General features: G+C 40.9%; 1 protein-coding gene across 4 annotated transcripts in view; it reads left to right on the plus strand.

Moving 5' to 3' along the window:
- LOC121872153 (Down syndrome cell adhesion molecule-like protein Dscam2) overlaps nt 1-21,926 on the plus strand; it is an 87,303-nt gene that overhangs the window by 47,914 nt on the left and 17,463 nt on the right. For all 4 annotated transcript variants that reach the window (XM_042374829.1, XM_042374831.1, XM_042374830.1 and 1 more), the window contains exon 4: nt 20,707-20,857. In XM_042374829.1, coding sequence (XP_042230763.1) covers nt 20,707-20,857 — 151 coding nt within the window. The remainder of the gene's footprint in view (nt 1-20,706; nt 20,858-21,926) is intronic.

Genomic DNA, 21,926 nt, shown 5'->3' on the forward strand with positions numbered 1-21,926 from the left:
ACCTGTAGTAAAGTAAACTAGTACCCATCACCTGTAGTAAAGTAAACTAGTACCCATCACCTGTAGTAAAGTAAACTAGTACCCATCACCTGTAGTAAAGTAAACTAGTACCCATCACCTGTAGTAAAGTAAACTAGTACCCATCACCTGTAGTAAGTAAAGTAAACTAGTACCAATCACCTGTAGTAAGTAAAGTAAACTAGTACCAATCACCTGTAGTAAAGTAAACTAGTACCCATCACCTGTAGTAAAGTAAACTAGTACCCATCACCTGTAGTAAGTAAAGTAAACTAGTACCAATCACCTGTAGTAAGTAAAGTAAACTAGTACCAATCACCTGTAGTAAGTAAAGTAAACTAGTGCCAATCACCTTTACCAAATATCTTAATGAAGCAACATAAACCTTGTTGTGTTATCAGTCACCATTGGCAGCCTTGACGTGGCCACTACACCTGATTTGGGAAGGTGGGAAGGTTACGTCTCTGAGTCTAGTACCAAGAACCTTTTTAACCTTTAGAGTACATGTGTATATTGAGTACCAGGATCTGATAACCACTCACTTACACCTCTGTATTCATCATTCACTGTCTCTAGGTACTGACAGCACACACTAAGGTTGAAGTCTTACTGTTTGCTATGTCATTCTTCTTTCTTTCATTCATTCTTTTCGTCTATGTCCGCTTCTCTCTCTCTCTCTCTCTCTCTCTCTCTCTCTCTCTCTCTCTCTCGCCAATCACCAAATGTTCCTCCCTCACTGGCAGCATCATCAAGCGGGAGGGAGATGCAGCATCAGGCGGGCGGGAGATGCAGCATCACGCGCGCTAAAGTGCATAAAAAAATACATTCCCATCTCAAATGTCTCTGATGAACCGCAGTGAAAAGTCTCGCTCGAAAAATTTAGAATAAGGATTTCTCTACTGTGTCTGTCAGCCTAAATGTCTGTGTGTCAGCCTTAATGTCTGTCTGTCAGCCTGAATGTCTGTCTGTCAGCCTGACTGTCTGTCATTCTGACATCCCATGTTACTGTAGTAAAAGCAATTATTCGAAACACTGAACTGTATATAGGATGTGGCATATATGCAAGGCGTTAGGATATGTATGTATGTATGTATGTATGTATGTATGTATGTAACACACACACACACACACACACATGTACCATTGATGGAGGGGCTTTGACTGGTTATTCGTCAGAGAGGCAAAAATTCTAGGACCGCGCCGTCAAGTTTTTGCACAACATTGATTGCCATTGATTTTGCCAGACTAGTGGGAAATCCTGAGCTCTCACCCTGCCGGCCTGGACCCCTGCTGTTGTGACAGAAGGTCAGTGGTTGAGTAATTGACGTCGTCCCTTTGTTACCGCATTAATCAGTATTACAATCACATATATTATTCAGACGCATAAGCTTACGAACGGATTTATGAACACAGTGTAAGTACAGGTAGTGACAGGTGGATGATGATGGTAATAAAGGGTGTTGAAGAATATGGATGCTGTTGTTTCGTTTATATTTGATGCTTTGTTGTGCAGGGGAAGCATCAGAGCAGAACATATTTATAACAACAGCAGAGAATTAATGAATGGTAGTGAGTGAAGGGCGAGCCTGACGTACGTGTGTGTGTGTGTGTGTCCGCCTACAGTACGTTAGGGTAGGGGAAAATTGTATGAAATAAAAATAATGTGAAATATTATCAGGAATTATATAGAGTTATCATATTTATAATCTCTCTGACGCGGCGAGAAAAACATTTAAACAATCCTGACGCGTCAAAACACGGAAGGGTGCGGCGGGCAAGTGGATACAGCACTCATTTCTAGCCTATAAAAATACCTGGTTCGCACTCGGGGAACTCTTAGTCCACCCAGTTGTAAAAGGTACCTAAGTTTCAGTCTTGGTGTAAGAGAGTATAAATAACAGGTATTGTTTAGAAATATTACACCTTGTTGCCCACTAAAGTAATTTGTTAAAAATATGGCCATTTTTACCGATCAGGAGGGAAGCACCAATTCAAAAGGCTCTCGTTCGGAGAGTTATGACGACTAAAGAAAAATAAGTGTATACATTTACCCAACGTTCATTAATGAGGACACCATTAATCACTCATGGGTAATAAACCTTCATCCCGCAGGTGGTGAGGTAGTAGTCTGCCCATCCCTCGCACAACAGCATTTGTACACTACATCGATGTGTAGCTGTTACGTATTTACACACTAAAGCCGATGTATACTGTATGAGGGGGGATAGAGGTGGGTAGAATATTTATAGGTAAAATTGTGGGTGGGAGGAAGGCAAAGACTACTATAGATGAATTAAATTAGAAATTGTGGTCCCGGATGGATGTAAAATTTAGAAGAATTGGTGAATATAGTCCTTGGAAAGCTTTGGAGCGGAGGGCTATGGTCGCCAACCCTCAGACACCTTGACTGATTAATTGACAAGTGAATGATCTTTTTGTTTCAGTGTCTGTTGATGATTATAAGAAACTATAACACAAGGAATGGTAAAAATGTGAGGGTATTCAAATCTAATTAATATTTTCCAAGATCAAATATTTTCCTTCGTGTAATAAAGGGTTTTAATGTAGCTTCCACACCTGAATTGCGTTGGCTTACAGGACAAAGAGGTTCTAATTCTAACAAGTTCCAACCTAAACAAACCCAACCATTAAAAAATTAAGGTCCATTTGGTTTGAGGTCCATTAAGACTAAAGGTCATTATGGGAGTGAGTCTAATAGGAATAAGGCCAATTTGAACTGGGGTATATTATTTAACCGGGCCAATTAGGATTGAGGTCTACTAAAACAGGAACTTAATAGGACCGGGAACCATATAACTAGTCGTCGTCGTCGTCACAGCATAATGACCAGATGGAGACTCGTGTTTGTATAGTGAGTGAGTAATTGACCTCGCCTGACCATCCTTCCTACTACCTCCACACAACCACTACCTACTTCCTGCTTTTACCTCCCTCCCCCCCCACCCTCCTCTTCCTCCTCTTCCTCCTCCTTCCTGCCCCACTCTTCCTCCTCTTCTCCACAACCCCATCCTCCTCCTCCTCCTCCTCCTCCTCCTGACCATGGGAAAACCTCATCGGCAGCTGATCATTAAATTCCCAGGACAAAACAAAGAGGTCATTTTGTATTCAGGAGACAGTGGTGACCTGGACAACGCTTCCTCTTGTTGTACTTGAGTCCGTTCAGCATAAACCAATGACCCAAGTGTCGCTTTCTTTACGGCTGGCTGGCGGCTACTGCTGTTAAGTGTTGTGATACCGCTGCTGTTATTGCTGTTAATACTGGTGCCTCCGCTGGTGTTGTTGCTGTTCGTGTGTTTTTTTTTTCTTTTTAGGTTTTAGTACTGTTGTTGTTGTTGTTGTCACCTACGTTTTTGTTATTGTTATTGTTATTGTTCATGTACGTGCTGTTGTTGTTGTTGTTGTTTATGTGGTGTCTGTCGGTGTCTAAATTGTCGGAAGAGAGAGACAGAGAGAGAGAGAGAGAGAGAGTTTCTATCTCTCTGGCTCTCTCGCTACCAACTATCATCCACCGTTGAGCCACAGTCAACAAGTCTGGGATATTAACCACTTGATCCATCAATATCGTGAGTTGGGTCCGGCATGATGGTGGTGTGAGGGAGAGGAGGTAGCTGGTCAACCACACACACACACCCACATATACCGACCCACTCCACCTACATACATACACCCACACTCCTCTACACACACTCATACATACACACATACACCCACTAACACACACACCCACCCAATCCTACCTTACCTACAAAGAACCACTCTCCCCCTACACACATTCATATTCACCCCCCCCATACACATCCCCCCACACACAAACCTACCAACACACACACACACACACACACACACACACACCCACACACCCACACTTACTAGTATGGTATCTCTGCCCACCTGTCCCCCTAACCCCATATCCCCCCAAAAAAAACTATTTCTGATTTACTTTTCCAATCCAACACATGAGGATGCAATAAGTTGTGGGTGACATAAGTTTTGGGTTGGAACAAATTACAAGAAAAAAAAATTAGAACGATACTAAAAATTTCACTCAAACGAAGAATACGCACTTTACGATGGCCTATCATCTGTCACCCCTTCTACCTTCAACTATTGGGACGAGACATGAGAGCAGCAGAAACGGAGACCCACCTCAGCCCCTAGACATGGACTACAAGGAACTGACATGTCAACAGAGTAACCGGTACACGCAATACTGACAGCCCAAGCCAGTTAGGTGTTCAGGTTGGCTATTCATTCTTTATATAGGAATGTTGAGGGCTGCCTTGTCTCCTCTGGTGTCAAAGGGGAAAACGTGAAGAGGGTTGGAGTGAGAGGGAAGGGGGACGAAGACTGTGAGTGGAAGGAAAGATTGTGAGTGGGAGGAAGATTGTGAGTAGGGGAAAAGACTGTGAGTGGAAGGAAAGATTGTGAGTGGGAGGAAAGACTGTGAGTGAGAAGGAAGATTGTGAGTGGAAAAAGAAAGAGGGGAGTGGAGAGGCGGAGGGGACGACTCAAGACGGTGTGCACAGGGGTGGAGGAGATGGATGTTGGTGTGGACATTAAGAGACTTAGAGAAGATGCCCTTGAGACCTTCACCAGACATTCCCCCCAGAACCCCCTGCCTCTACCCCTGGGCCCAAACCCCTTAAAATGGGACCTCCAGCTGAGGAACCCCTGAAAAACTATGTAATAAGGATCGCAGTATAGGACCATAGGATTAGGGACCCTTCAAAAGATACGGCAACAGGACTCCAGTTTCCAGTTAAGGGACCACCCACAATAGGGACCCCAACTTACGAATCCCAAGAACAAAAACCCCAACTTACGAACACCTACAACAGGGACCCCAACTTACGAACCCCACAACAGACACCCCCAACTTACGAACACCCACAACAAAAAACCCTCAGCCCAGGGCCTCACAGACTCAGGGTGGGAGGCGCTATAATGCGACAATCATCGGAAAAGAATTATGCAAATCTTGACCTGGAGGACTGACGCACACCTACGTAATTCTCTCTCGATTCTCCAGGTTGACAGTGAGGGTAATCCCGGACGTTGCTTCTGCTGTTATTCTCTGTTCCTTTTATTCCTTAACTCAGGGTGAAAACAACAACTAATGGAAGGAATGGTGTAAAAAAAAATAAACGATAAAGGGGATATGTATAAAGATGGACACTGAGGAGGATGTATAGAAGTAGAAATTGAAGAAAAAGAAGAAACACAGGAAACATCGAGACACAACACAATCTGGACACAATAGAGGGAGGGAAGGACACAGCTGCTGGACACACAATGAACCTTTAATAAAAACAGGAGAGAGAGAGAGAGAGAGAGAGAGAGAGAGAGAGAGAGAGAGAGAGAGAGAGGTCATTATATATAAGAACAATATGAACACAAGCATATACATATAAATGGGCAATAGCGTTTAGATTAAATTCAATAAACTTTCTTGAGTATTACAAGTACAGTGTTTTGATACAGGGACAAGTACAGTGTCTTGATACAGGGACAAGTACAGTGTCTTGATACAGGGACAAGTACAGTGTCTTGATACAGGGACAAGTACAGTGTTTTGATACAGGGACAAGTACAGTGTTTTGATACAGGGACAAGTACAGTGTTTTGATACAGGGACAAGTACAGTGTCTTGATACAGGGACAAGTACAGTGTCTTGATACAGGGACAAGTACAGTGTCTTGATACAGGGACAAGTACAGTGTCTTGATACAGGGACAAGTACAGTGTTTTGATACAGGGACAAGTACAGTGTCTTGATACAGGGACAAGTACAGTGTCTTGATACAGGGACAAGTACAGTGTCTTGATACAGGGACAAGTACAGTGTTTTGATACAGGGACAAGTACAGTGTTTTGATACAGGGACAAGTACAGTACAGTGTCTGATACAGGGACAAGGGCAGTGTCTGATAGGGACAAGTACAGTGTTTTGATACAGGGACAAGTACACAGTGTCTTGATACAGGGACAAGTACAGTGTTTTGATACAGGGACAAGTATAAAGGTTTTGATACAGGACAAGTACAGTGTTTTGACAGGGACAAGTACAGTGTCTTGATACAGGGGACAAGTACAGTGTCTTGATACAGGACAAGTACAGTGCCTTGATACAGGACAAGTATGTGTCTTGATACAGGGACAAGAAAGTGTCTTGATACAGGGACAAGTACAGTGTCTTGATACAGGGACAAAGTACAGTGTCTTTGATACAGGACAAGTACAGTGTCTTGATACAGGACAAGTACAGTGTCTTTGATACAGAGACAAGTACAGTGTCTTGATACAGGACAAGTACAGTGTTTTGATACAGGGACAAGTACAGTGCCTTGATACAGGGACAAGTACAGTGTCTTGATACAGGGACACAAGTACAGTGTTTGATACAGGACAAGTACAGTGTCTTGATACAGGGACAAGTACAGTGTCTTGATACAGGGACAAGTACAGTGTCTTGATACAGGGACAAGTACAGTGTACAGTGTTTTGATACAGGGACAAGTACAGTGTTTTGATACAGGGACAAGTACAGTGTCTTGATACAGGGACAAGTACAGTGTCTTGATACAGGGACAAGTACAGTGTCTTGATACAGGGACAAGTACAGTGTCTTGATACAGGGACAAGTACAGTGTTTTGATACAGGGACAAGTACAGTGTCTTGATACAGGGACAAGTACAGTGTCTTGATACAGGGACAAGTACAGTGTCTTGATACAGGGACAAGTACAGTGTTTTGATACAGGGACAAGTACAGTGTTTTGATACAGGGACAAGTACAGTGGGGGGGGGTATTATATAGTTGTTGTTATCTGAGCTAGCAAGGGATCGTAATATAGTATCTCAGCCAGTCAGTCAGTCAGTCAGTCAGTCAGTCAGTCAATCCATAAGCACGTCAGAAAATGCGAATGAATGAAGGAGGAAGGGGGTGAAAGAATTAGGAAGGGAAGGAGGAAGAAGAAGGGAAGGAGGATGGAGGAGAGAAAGGGCGGGGAGAAAAGAAGAGGAGGAGGAGGGAGAGAAAGAGAAAGGAGGAGGAGGAGGAAAGAAAGAAGTGGAGGTGAGAAAGAAAAGAAGGGGGGGGGACAAGAGAGGAATAGGAAGGAGAAGGGAAGGAGAGAAGGAAGCTAGTCGGTCATCAACGAAATCACAGACAATGAGTAATCCAGCCCCATAAAAATACGGCCTATAGTAGTGGTGTTGTGGTGGTGATGGCGGCCTATAGTAGTGGTGTTGTGGTGGTGATGGCGGCCTATTGTAGTGGTGTTGTGGTGGTGATGGCGGCCTATAGTAGTGGTGTTTTGGTGGTGATGGCGGCCTATTGTAGTGGTGTTGTGGTGGTGATGGAAGGCGGAGGAGCAACACCACTCCCTACCGTCAACTATGTGTAAATCAAGCCTCCAATGTGAAGGTTCCCGAGGCATAAATTCTTGTGTGTGTGTGTGTGTGTGTGTGTGTGTGTGTACGCCCAGGGCTGCTATACATAGTAGGAATAAATATATTCATGAGCTGTCAACCAGTCATCTTCATGCAGGATCTCTCTCTCTCTCTCTCTCTCTCTCTCTCTCTCTCTCTCTCTCTCTCATGCCTTCCTTCTCTCCCTCCCTCTCTCCCTTCCCCTTTGCTTCTCTCCCTCCCGCTCACATATTTCCTCCCTCCCTCCCACCCTGCCTCTCCCATAACACCTTTCCTCACATCCCAGGCCTCAACTTGCTTTACAAAAACACGACTGGAAAACGACTGTGTGTGAGCAATTTATAAGCCTCGTGAGGGGAATGACTCGGACCTGATACTGCTGTAACCTTCAAGACCTGCCACCAAATTTTGCTCTCTTCTTTTCTCTCCTTATTTTTCTTTTACTTTTTATTGACACACTTTCTCTTTTTTCTGACATTACTTTCTACATTTCGTTTTTTTTCCACTTTTTATTTTTTCAGTTCAGAGTTTTATACATTAGCATTTATAGTCATTTGAGGCATTACATCGATTATTTACTTTGGTTTCCCCTCAACTAAATTTAGTTTTCTATGATCGATTCTCTTAAAAAAAATACTAATATGAAGTACAGGTAATCTTTATCATCTGGGAAAGGTCAGAGGTCAGAGGTCATTAAGAAAGGTCACCTCCCACACTATATGGAAACATCGCGGGTATACATCATCACAGGTGAGAGAGACACCTCAAGCGGTCACTGGAGGGAGGGATTGGACAGGTATAACACCCTACTCATTCCTCAGTCCTTTATATTTGATTACTTTCTGAAAATTCTTTACTTGTTTTTTACTCTTTTTTTATATTTTTACGTCACTGTTCTCTTTTAACTTCTGTGCTTTTTATCTCTACCGTTTATACCTTTATTTTTATTTAATATTATTATTTTTTTAATTTTTTGTAATCTTACATTTTATTTTCAACTCTCCTTTTTTTACATGTATTTAACCACACGTTTTACCTTTCTCTCAGTTTTTCTTTTAATCTTCATCTTTTATTATACTTTTTACTCTGATATTGTTATTTATGTAATGTACAAACCTCAAAGAATCTATCCTAATGTGGGTTAAGTGAGTCATTTATATTTGGGAGAAGATTTAACCCACACACGTCTGAGAATCCATTATTATCTGGTATATTAAGCCTTTGAGTCCTTGAGGGTTAAATCATCTTCCTCAAAGGGGTTAAACAATAGTCATCAAAGGGTGAAAACATCGTAAGGATATTTGAGAATCTAGCTCAGTAACCATCATCGTGTCGTATCTTAAAAACATATCATATTAAGGAGGAAATTTACAGTACGAGCCTTTAAGAATGTAGCCTCGGGGCAGTAACTAGAGAATGTCGTATATCCGGCGAGAATAATGCCGGCAATGATGCTCTTGGCTTAGTAGCGCCGACTCACGCACCCGTTTGCATAATACTTGATGATGGTGACGATCTGATGTTTGGCGAGAGGAGAGGGGTGGAGGAGAGGGGGGGGGGGGAGGTGGACGGGAGAAGGGGGGGGGGGGAGGGTGGAGAAGAGGAGGATGGTGAAGGGGAGAGGGTAGAGAGGGGGATGGAGAGGAGAGTGAGGTGTAAGGGAGAGGGTGGAGGGTACATATTGTCCTTGTACACTGCTACACATGTGACACACACACACAGCAACACACAGAAACACACGCATTACACATCAACACACACGCACACAGACACACACACACACAGACACACACACACAACCTCACAACACGATCTGATAAATTAACAACTAACTTTCATGATAAACTTAGCTTATCGAGACAATGGCGTTACCCAGGTTTGAAGAAATGAATATATATGTTGCTCCTTTGTTGTGTTTGTTACTCTGTGTCAAGCCTAAGGGAGGGTAAGGGAGAGGGATTTAAGAGGGAGATTAGGGACAGGGAGGGAGGGAGGGAGGGAGGGAGATGAAAGAGGGGAAAGAGGGAGAGCGGATAGGAGGGAATATGAAGATTGAGGGCTAAGGATGAAGGGAGAAAGAAGGGGGTAGAAATGGAGGGAGGAGGGAAGGAGTTAAAATGGGAGAGAGAGAGAGAGAGAGAGAGAGAGAGAGAGAGAGAGAGAGAGAGAGAGAGAGAGAGAGAGAGAGAGAGAGAGGACAGGAAGGAATGAACCAAAACCCAACACAGAAGGAGAGAATGAGGAAGGTGCGATTACGTCACTCAGCGAGGGTCTTATCTTGTCACCGTGAGAAACAGACAGACACAAGAAAGAGAAAGACCAACAATGAGCAAGAGGAGGATCAACGGAAGACCAGAAGAGGAGGAGGAGGAGGAAGAGGAAGAAGAGGATCAACGGAAGATCAGAGGAGGAGGAGGAGGAGGAAGAAGAGGATCAACGGAAGACCAGAAGAGGAGGAGGAGGAGGAGGAGGAGGAGGAGGAAGAGGAAGAAGAGGATCAACGGAAGACCAGAAGAGGAGGAGGAGGAGGAAGAGGAAGAAGAGGATCAACGGAAGATCAGAGGAGGAGGAGGAGTAGGAGGAAGAGGAAGAAGAGGATCAACGGAAGATCAGAAGAGGAAGAGGAGGAGGAGGAGGAGGAGGAGGAGGAGGATGACCAAAGGAAGACCATACGAGGAGGAGGAAAGGGGCCAAAAGGTGAGCAGAAGAAGAGGAGTAAAGGGAAGAGAACCAAGAGGACCAGCGGAAGAAAAAGAATAACTGAAGACCAAAAGATGAAGAGGAGGAAGGAAAATAAAAAAACGAGAATGAAGAAGGAAGAGGGAAGAAAGAGGACAAAAAATAACAGATAACGAGAAGAGAAAGAGAATCAGATAGACGAGAATCAGTGTTATCGGTAAACAGTTTAAAGATATGATTTTACAGATGATGAAACTGTTATCACTCTGCTAACAATATTTTGAAAAACACATTCTTGACGGGGCTCGTACCAACATCCCAGCACCTCACAGTTGATCAATACGTTACCACAAGATACTACCACTGGTAACTCACTTGGTCTTTGTGATGGTCTGATAAATTATTTGTTTTCTTTTCGTATATTGTGTCGCCATAAACCACATCATCACTATCATTATCACCATCGAAATCACCACTATCACCACTACCCCTACCACTACCCCCACCACCACCACTGACCCCACCACCACCACTGACCCCATCACTTTCACCACTACCACCATCATCACCACTACCTTCTATCTATCTATCTATCTATCTATCTATCTATAAATCTATCAATCTATCTATATATCTATCTATCTCAGTCTTTATATAACGTAGATGAAGGAGAAATATTCCGCTCTGTCATATACAATTAATTTCTCACTAAAAGAAATCCTTCCCGTTTAATGTCTCACTGAACTGAATCACTTCTCACTTGTTCTTTGATGTGTCTCAAATCTTTCATGATATATCGTGCAACCCGCTGTACTAGTAGTCTGGAGGAGGGGGTGGAGGAGGGGAAGGTGGGGGTGGAGGAGGGACGAGGGAGGAGGGAGGATGAGGAGGAAGGAAGAGGTGGAGGGGGAAGAGGAGGTGGAGGGGGGAGGAGGAGGAAGTGGTAGGGAGGAAGAGGAGGAGGGAGAGAACGAAAGAAAGAGAGATATACGGAATAAATAAAAACAGAAAGAAAAAGAAAGAAAGAAAGAAAGAAAAGAGAGAAATCTTTCTTCACACGGAGAAAAATCTCTCACACTTTATCTCTCGTGTCCTAGTACGGAGTGTATCCTGTGGGTAGGGTAGGTCGTTAGCCCTGGCGAAACAACGAGTTTTACCATTAAAGAAATCCTCCCACTGTGTGTGTTGTAACTTACCATCAGAGAGACTCCAAACCACCAAGATCCTATGCTTGTTTTTGTCGAGGTGCTCCTGGGAGAAACATTTACTCGGTCGTCGAAAACACACTCCTCGTTACCTCCTCGTTACCTCCTCGTTACATCTTCCTTCTCCTCGTTACGTGAAACACTCCACTATCACGGAAGCCTTCAGATAACATGATCAAATGCTTGTGTTTCTCGGAGGTTCAGAATCAGATCTCTTTACTCAGAGATGATGGTATAAGGGAAGAATTTGTTTTACGGTTGATTTAATAATTCCCACATTAAGATAGATATATATACCTGACTCTTAGTAAACTTAGTCATTAGATAAATAAGAGATTCAGTGACATTTTATATGACAATCATAACGCTTAAGACTTAACCTAAATATAGATATGTATTTAAGACCAACTAACCTTATTATTAAAGAGATGTCAGCGCTTACCTCTTCCTATTATACTAAGTGCTGCTGTGTTATGTCTGGCCAATCCCTATAATACAGTATGCTCTATCCGCACTGCCTCTAACGGGCGGTATATGGGAACAGTCCTCATGGCTTAACTTTATTATTTAAGATATAAACAAAAAAGACTGTTTATATCTCTTCGTTTAGACTCAGTAAACTCTATAATAACACAACTAGAGAATAAGTCTACCTGGATGCTATTTAATGATGATAAAGGTAATTAATTATGTTAGTGCTTCTCTACCTGAGTGTCACCTGAATTAATCTTCAAACGTTATATAGAAATTTACCGTTGAGTCTATTTTAATTATCACTTAACTTATAGAAAACGAGGCGGAAATATTACCTACTTTTAATTACTATTTGTATATTACAGACTTTGTAGTTTAAACAGACATCTCTTGATGTCCGGGACATTATAATACTATCTTTATATGAGAAATGTCACTTCATTTTATTTCCTAGAGCTAAGGTTTAGTAGCTTTTAATTCTGTACATATATAGTACTGGCACATGTAGGTGAAGACTCCAGCATTATGGTATGTATCCCCACGTGAGAAGTACTGCACGTGTATATCTAAAGACCGAACCTGAGGCGTCAAATAATTCCAATAACTTTCTAGGTTAAGACAACACCTTCATAATGGCTGTAACTACATGGAAATCTCTGTCCCTGGAAATTGTACCTAAAACCCTCTATAGATGCAATCGTATTTCTGCATAAAAATTTCACAAAACCAATCAGTATCTCGACAGCACAACCCCGGCCACGGACCAGCGAGCAGAGGCCGCGTCAGGAAGCAGTGAACCCGGGGGAGAATAATGATTCAGAGGTGTGATTCAGAGCGGCGTCCCTCTCTGATCCCGTCACGTTCCACTGCTACACACAACTCGAATGAGGGATTTCGGGACCTCGGACTGAACCAGAGATTTTCGACACTCGTACCTTGAAAATAACATCTCACTTAAGCCCTAAGGTATTACGGGTCTATTCCGGCATTGAAGTTTTTTTTTCCTTCTTCATCTCTTTTATCCATTACAGAATGATGGAATGATCGGTTTAAGACTTTTTCGGGCTGCTCACTTATATTCCTGGGATAAATCTTTAAGACGTTTGGATTACCCGACACTTTCATGTTTGGATCAGAGCTGAGATGTTTGGATCACGTCACTGCCGTCTCTGCTGTGTTTGTGCAGACGGACGGAGACTTCAGAGAGGCTCGAGGAGGAGGAGAAGGAGGAAGAGAGAGAAACAGAAAGACTCGGGGTGGTTGTCTTGAAGAGGGTCAAAGAGGGTCACACCTGTTTGATATATATATATATATATATATATATATATATATATATATATATATATATATATATATATATATATATATATATATATATATATATATATATATATTTTTTATATATATATATATATATAGAGTATATATATATATATATATATATATATACGTATATATATATTTTTTTTACTTCTGTTCCTCGTCTTCTATTATCACTATTTTTCCTACTACAACTATTAATTAAATTATAATAATAATAATAATAATAAAAATAAAAATAATAATAATGATAATAATAATAATAATAATAATAATAATAATAATAATAATAATAATAATAATAATAATAATAATAATAATAATAATAATAATAATAATAATAATAATAATAATAATAATAATAATAATAATAATAATAATAATAACAACAACAAAACATCCTCACTTCACAATAAAAAACCAACGTATAATTTAACCCAACAAAACATCTCACCAATTTTACTAAACATCACATTATAATTAGTTTTCCATAAACATACTGAATAAAACATTAAATAAAAAACATTAATTAATACCTTGCTATAAACAGGTGAATATGTGTAATAAAGTAATTAAATAACAGGTATCATTCTATAACCTCACCTTTAATTAATAGCACGTGTTACTGTAATACACCATTATTAAACAGAGCAGTATATAAGAGAACAATAACGTATGGTCTCTTATATAATTCATGACATGTATTTAGTAACTTAACTTTATAACATATATGACTTAATTAGTTTTATAATGTATGTATGTATGTATGTTTGTATGTATGTATGTATGTATGTATGTATGTATGTATGTATGTATGTATGTATGTATGTATGTATGTATGTATGTATGTATGTATGAATGTAATATCCTAAACAAGAGCAACAGGCAGAAGGACAATGACAACCAGATCCTGTAACAGATCCTAGACTCCACATCAGCTGCGACTCGGCGATAACGAAGGACCCTGGGGACTACTGGGGGGGGGGGAGAGGGTAAGAAAGTCGAGAGGAGAGGGAGGGTGGGAGTGGGGAGAGGAAGACAGGGAGTGGGAGGGGGAAAGGGAGGAGATAGGAAATGAGAGAGAGGCAGTAGGAGTAGGAGAGGCAGGGAATAGTGGAGGGGGGAGGAGAAAGGGGAAGGTGGAGAGGGAGGTGGAGAGGGTTTCAGTCGAGAGACATCTGGGTTATTGAATTTCAGTTTGAGTTTATTTATGTGGTATTTGTGGCGGGGGGAAGCTGCACGTGTTTTCCTGCAGCTGATGAGATTGAGAGAAGTCTGGCTTGTCGGCTTTACCTCCACGCTCTTGTAAAATGACGCTATGGCAGGGAAATGTTTTTGAGTTTTCGTATCGACTATAAAGGATGAAATGTTGGTCTGGATTAAGGGAGTGGAGTAGTTTGAGGAAGGGAGTCTCAAGAGATGTAATATATCGGTACTCCTAAGTTTAAGAATATCAACGGTGAAGGTGGGTTAGGTCATGTGATATACTGTACAGCTCCGGGTGGGATTGTGGTTTTTATGTTTATATTTTATTCTGGTGTAACGAGGAGTCGTAGGCATGATCATTATGAGTGTTTTATATGTGGGGTAAATTTATGATATACACATTCTCGTTTATGCATTCATTTATTCTTTTGTATTGATTCTGGCTGTTAATGTGCGACTTAACAGCCCCAGAGAACATGTAGAGAAAACACGAATAGAATAGTGCTTCTTCATGTAGTTATGTCAATATTAATTTGTTCTATAGCTGTTTCAATACAATTCTCTCTCTCTCTCTCTCTCTCTCTCTCTCTCTCTCTCTCTCTCTCTCTCTCTCTCTCTCTCTCCTCCCCTCTCTCTCTCTCTCTCTCTCTCTCTCTCTCTCTCTCTCTCTCTCTATATATATATATATATATATATATATATATATATATATATATATATATATATATATATATATATATATATATATATATATATATATACATATATATATATATATATATATATATATCCAGTGCACGTGAATCAGTTCTACCGGATGCAATATAAAAATTTATCTTTTCATACTAGACTTTTCTGTGAATGCCTCGGGTTCCAACGTAATCATCGGCCGCGAGGGGGGAGGGAGCAGCTCGCTGTCAGGACATATATCTATATATTCAAAGTGAATCTAAGTTTTTATGTTCACGCGATCACAAACACATATATAGTGAAGGTCCCCCATAACAGGAACACTCGAGGCTCGGGGCTACAGCCTGCGGGGAGATATTTTAATTCCATAAATGTATGAGAACAATTGTGGTGTCTCGCTGATGGCTCCCATGATTAATATTTTTGATGCATTTATTGATACTTGATACTCAGGTGACTTATTATATTCAGATTAATAACGAACAGGTGTACACAGGTGAGAGTTGGTGGAAACATGAGTAGAGGGTTGTAGCAGGTGTAGGGACACGGGTATACGTGGTGCAGGTGTAGTGTTTGGGAGTCTCATAACACCCCCCCCCCTCACCACCTTCCTACTGTAACTCACCTTTGCTTTTCCCTCCTCCCCAAACTCTCCCTCGGCTCCTACCCTCCCCCTCTCCTTCCATCCTCTCTCTGCACTTCTCCTTTATCCTCCTATATCCGCTCCACCACTCCACCACCATCTCCTCCACCACTCTCTTACAATTCCAGTGTCGGGAACTGAGAAGGTGAATTTGGAACAACTTTGTATTATAGTGGCGTAACACACTCTCTCTCTCTCTCTCTCACTCTCTCTCTCTCTCTCTCACTTTTTTCTGTTTCTGCTTTCTAGGATCAACCAACAATGTGGTTACCTGTACCGTATATGTGTCTTTCTTTCTGTCTGTCTGTCTGTCTGTCTGTCTGTCTGTCTGTTTGTCTGTCTAAGCCCATTGTCAACAAATACTTGAGGAAAAGAAACAAATTATATTCCTTTTTCCACACATTCATTCCTCAACATAAACTCTCAGAAACTCTTGATTTAAAAAAGAAAGAAAAAAAAAGTCTCTCGGAATCGGTTTAAGCGACGTCAATAACGGGCGAGTTAATAAAACTTTTTGTTAAGGGTTATAAAAATTTTCAATAATAGAAGCGTAAGTCTTGGTCTGAGTCATGAATACACATGTGCAAAGTTAAAGTGGCTGCCCTCGTTTGGCTCCCAACTTGAATGGAAAGGCAGTGAAGGTATTTTCCCTTGAGAAACCACAGTCCACAAGGGGTGAAAATAATCACCCACTTGGAACTTCCCCTTTTATCTCCCCCCCCCTCCCCCCCTGTCTGTCTGTCTTCTTGCTTTTCTGTCTGTCTGCACAATATCTTAGGTTCTATTGGAAGCACTACAGCCAAAGTTCACACATAAAGTCTTTGTAGATAGATGATGGAACCTATTAGTTTTGGTTAGGTTAGGTTAGGTTTGGTTCTTTTACTGGTATGTGTGTTCGTGCGCATGTACATTAGTTGTTCATTCATTCATTCTATATATACATCTTCAATTATTATGAAGCTCCACCAATAATATAGTTAACATTGGTGAGTCTTCGTATTCTATTATTATTATTATTATTATTATTATTATTATTATTATTATTATTATTATTATTATTATTATTATTATTATTATTATTATTATTATTATTATTATTATTATTATTATTATTATTATTATTATTATTATTATCCCATTCTCCATGTATGTATGGGCGTATTTAATATTTACTTTATATATAAAAACTAAAACCCGACAAAAAATATATGCTTTTATTCTTGTTCTCTTCCCCACACTCACACAATGAAATTACGTGTACCCCGCTATCTTTCATTCTGCCTGTTCGATTTTTAGTCTGTAGTTTTTTTCCTGCCTCTCTCCCTCCCTCTCTCTATCTTGCTCTCTCTTTTTCCCGCTGCCTTTTGCTCTCTCTCGCTCTCTCTTTCTTTTCCGCTACCCCCCCCCTTTCTCTCTCTCTCTCAAGAAAGTCCATTATATCCCAAGCACAACCGTATATTTCCGCTTCATATTTTTATTTATTTTCAACTTTTACGGCCTCCAATACTTTTAGCGGTGAGCATTTTTTTTTGTAATTTGGCCAGCGCCGCTTTTCCATTTGCCGGCGACGATTGTGTTACGTTCCCGCCAGCCGTTCACCAACCAAGCTGCAGCCAGTTCACCAGCCAGTTCAGAGTTCCCGTGTTTCTGGACCAGCCGTCGAACAGGCGTTCGTTAGCCGTTCGTCAGGCATTCAGTTGTGGTTTTTGAGGGTTTCAGTGGGCGTTTTGGAGGGTTTTACGTGCCGTTCATCAAGGGTTTAATAGCCGTTCTCGAGGCTTTTATTTGCCGTTCATTAGGTATTCCGTACTCGTTCACCAGTCAATCACCAAACGTTCACCTGTTAATTACAAACTATTCTCCAGACATTCATCAATCACCAACCAATTTCCTTATTTTTAGTGAACGTAAAATTCTCCAATTTAAAATTAAAAATCGATATTTCTTATTATTTTATATTATGATTTTCAAGTAAAAAAATGAAATAAAAACAATACGTGACCCAGCGAGATGGCAACAACTGGAGGCTGCCAAGTGGGGTTTTATTGACTTATTTTTTTTTTAATTTCATTTTCAATCTTTTTTTTTCCTATCACAGTCACGTCCATGATCCACAGCCATCAGGCACTTCCCTCACAACTGCTGCCACCTGCTACCTCCCTGACTATTACCACCTGGTGCTTTCCCTCGACCTACTGACGAATGTAACTGGAGATTGGTAACAAGTATGGGACAGTGACTGGTAACAAGTATGGGACAGTGACTGGTAACAAGTATGGGACAGTGACTGGTAACAAGTATGGGACAGTGACTGGTAACAAGTATGGGACAGTGACTGGTAACAAGTATGGGACAGTGATTGGTAACATGTATGGGACAGTGACTGGTAACAAGTATGGGACAGTGACTGGTAACAAGTATGGGACAGTGACTGGTAACAAGTATGGGACAGTGATTGGTAACAAGTATGGGACAGTGACTGGTAACAAGTATGGGACAGTGATTGGTAACAAGTATGGGACAGTGACTGGTAACAAGTATGGGACAGTGACTGGTAACAAGTATGGGACAGTGACTGGTAACAAGTATGGGACAGTGACTGGTAACAAGTATGGGACAGTGACTGGTAACAAGTATGGGACAGTGACTGGTAACAAGTATGGGACAGTGATTGGTAACAAGTATGGGACAGTGACTGGTAACAGGTGTGAGGCAGTGATCTGTAACAGGTTTAGGACAGTGACTGGTGACTTCCTTGGCCTCAGCTCTTGACAAAATCCAATTACAAGACAATGAAGGGCCAGAAATTGCTCGCCGGCAACTCTTGTGTTGATGGTAATTCAATAAAAGCCAGACTGACAGAGGGAGCTGCTGTTGTTATGATGCTTGTATGTCTGTCTGTCTGTCTATTGCTGGACGGTTGTTAATAGTAGTTTTAAAGCGGCTGTTAGTGGTGTGTGGATGAATTTATGCTCTACGGTTTTTCACTGAATCAAAACATGACAGATTTGGGTCACTAAAAGCACATAATTGGTGAGAAAATCCCACAACATGCATAAAAAAATAAAGATAATAATAAAAAATAATAATAAAAAAATAAATAAAAATAATAATAAAAATAAATAAATAAATAAAATTCATCTCTACAACCAAAATATTTTCCTGAACCTTAAGAAAGTTGTGTGGTGACGATACTCTACTTTCAACAGCCTTCACTTTCTTCTTACGTTTAAAGTTACTCTACGTTCGGTGCCCATTTACAGCTGTGTGGGGATGATGGCACGAACCAGAGACCCTTACGTTAAGAGGCGAACGTTTTATCCACTCAGCCACTTCACTCCACAGACTTAACTCGCCAATCGAAAAGCATGACTGACTTTTACGTATTATCTGGCTAATATGTATTTTGTAGTATCTTATAATTAATGGAGAAATCATTTACAATACTAAATAACACTAAATTTAATAAGCTAAACATCCAGAATTAAAGCATAATAAAGTACACCAACTGGATGTCAGTGTCTTAGCTGGGTGTACACTGTATAACCCAGGAACACTTAGGTTAAGACTCCCATGATAACACTCCCTGCCTCTCATCCTCGACACGACTAGTGGAAACTCTACTCCCACAGTCACAATGGTATGAAATTTGAAGGTTTAAAAGGTCTATAAGACAATATAAATAAAGGTAATATCAGTTTTTTGGTGTAAGAATTGAGGCTGTAACACAAACATCAGGTATATGAAGTGAAAAGGGGGATGTTTTCTCTCCTTTTTGGGGGAGGGGGGAGGGGGGAGGGGGGGGTGAGGGGGGGGCGAGGTCTTAGTTCTGTTTCTTTTTGTTAACATATTAAAGTTTTTACATGATTTTAAAGTTATTATTCTGCCATTGACCCCCCCCCCTCCCCCTTATTTCCATGGACCCAACACACCCCCTTACTCCCAAGACCTGAGACGTCCCCTTACTCTCCCAAGACCTGACACGTCCCCTGATTCCCCTCCCCCACTCATCACCTTACCCCTCTCCCCCATTCCAGACCCACCCCCTCTCCCCCATTCCCTCCAAGTCCTCATACGAAAAACAATATTCCAGAACTTTTGGTACATTTGGTCCCCAAGAGCCATGATACCAGAACTTTGTCCACATACAAGAATAACCAGATGGGGGAAGGGAGACGTTGGGAATCTGAATGACGAATGAACTCGATAAATAAAGAGAATTTTCAGAAGACGTAAGCGAAGAGGAAGTTTTGATTGACTTATTCCAGCGAACATGAGATGGAATACAAATGATTGATTTCTGTTTGATGGGCTCCTCGAGTTTCGCCTGTACTTACTTAAACTTTGAGTACGAAAGGGTTAAGCCATCTTCATCCTCAAAGGGTTAAATCATCATCCTCCTCAAAGGGTTAAACCAATATCCTCAATGAGTTAAGAAATGAGATAGGATGGTAAATGTATATGTAAATAAGATTCTATTTGAAGACTGACTAATCTCCTACTTATCATACAAGGGGGAAGACGAAACACCACAAACAGAGAGACAGTACTCCTCAATAACCTAGGTGGTGAGGAGAGAATGATCCAACCTTCCTCAAGACACCTGATAGTTTATGTTTTGCTTTTGTGTATTAGTTAAGGCACAACATACATTAATAGACTCTGGATGTAAATGACTAAAATATGTTCCAACTCTCACACAACAAAGAGGGTGTCCAATGTTGATGTCTTATTCTTCGGGTGTGATTTTTAACTTCAGGTTTAGTAAAGGAACGTTATATATCTATGAATAATCTTCCCTCATTTGTCTTCATCAGTATATGTCTTTTAATGTCTTCTCTCCCTCACTAACTTTGTCTTCTATTAACAGGAATTCGCAGTGGTAAGAGAGACAGACACTGTTATCTGTATACGACTAAGTTGCGTTTTCAATAGTATTCTGAGGGTTTCTGACTTAGGTGTGTTATGGTGGGTGGTTTCTATGTTGATGCTAATTATTGTTTTTTTTTTTCCCGCAGGTTGTCCAGTTACGAGCAAGAGACTGTCATTAGCACAGGGGATGGAAACACAGCGTATGACGGGTCAGCTGGTCACACCGTACATGAAGACTCAGCTGTTAACATGTCACAAAGCATTAGTAGTGACCAACATTATCTCCACGACAAAAAGGTACTCACTAACCCATACAACTGTACCCTTAACACCTAACAAAGAAACACACACACACACCACACACACACACACACACACACACACACACACACACTATTCACTCTCTCCATCATGTGACAGACGCATTCTGTCCCGACTTTTCCCATCCCACATCACTGCATCGCCTGACAAAGATTTCTATTCGATTTACCTCTGTCGCCTCACACAACCCAGCATCACCCATCAGTAGCACTCCTTCCCGTGCTCTCTTTCGGGGGGTAACAAAAACACCACAGAAAACGGAGACTAAACAGTTTAGTGACCCTTAAGCTACGGGTTGGGGGTGACTATGTTACTCAGATACCACACATCGACTTGAAGGTTATATTATGGAGATTTAAATTTTACGGTGGTTTTAAAGTTACGGAGATTTAAAGGCTTAACAGATTTTAAGCTTATGGACATTTAAAGGTTATTAGGATTTAAAGATTAAAATTTAAGGGATTTAAAGCTCATGTATACTTAAAAATATCTACCACAAATATTCACCTGCCTTAATATACACTTGACTACCACAATATAAAAATCATAGATATACTTAACACAATCTAGCCTACACAATAAACCTACTTAAGGAGAGTCTTGTCTATGGAATTGTAAGTGAAAATCAAAATGTCGTCCACGTGTTCTCAGTTGGCGTTTGTAACTCAGGGTGGTGGAGGTACGGTACCACTGAGATGCAAATGTAATCAGGGAAGAGACAATATTGTTGCTCAAACTACCTGTTGTCTTATAGTAGTTCTTACGTGTGTTTTTTACCTGTAATTTCTAATGTGGTCTCAAGTCTCTTCTTTACCTGGTGTGTTATGGTTGGTTTGTTTTTGTCTCTTTTGTTTGGTTGTCTGTTCCTATTTTATCTATCTTGTTAATTTTTCTTTCTCTATCTCGTTCAACTGTCTCTCCTATATCCACCTATGTCGTTCATCTCTAAGTCTCTCTGCTTTAGCCATCTCTCTATGTAAACTATCTCTCAGAGTCCACGCATCTCCTTTGTAGTTTATCTCTCTCTCTAATTCAACTGTCTCTC

Source organism: Homarus americanus, unplaced genomic scaffold (assembly GCF_018991925.1).
Source record: "Homarus americanus isolate GMGI-L3 unplaced genomic scaffold, GMGI_Hamer_2.0 scaffold22069, whole genome shotgun sequence".
In the NCBI taxonomy this organism is placed as follows: Eukaryota; Metazoa; Arthropoda; class Malacostraca; order Decapoda; family Nephropidae; genus Homarus; species Homarus americanus.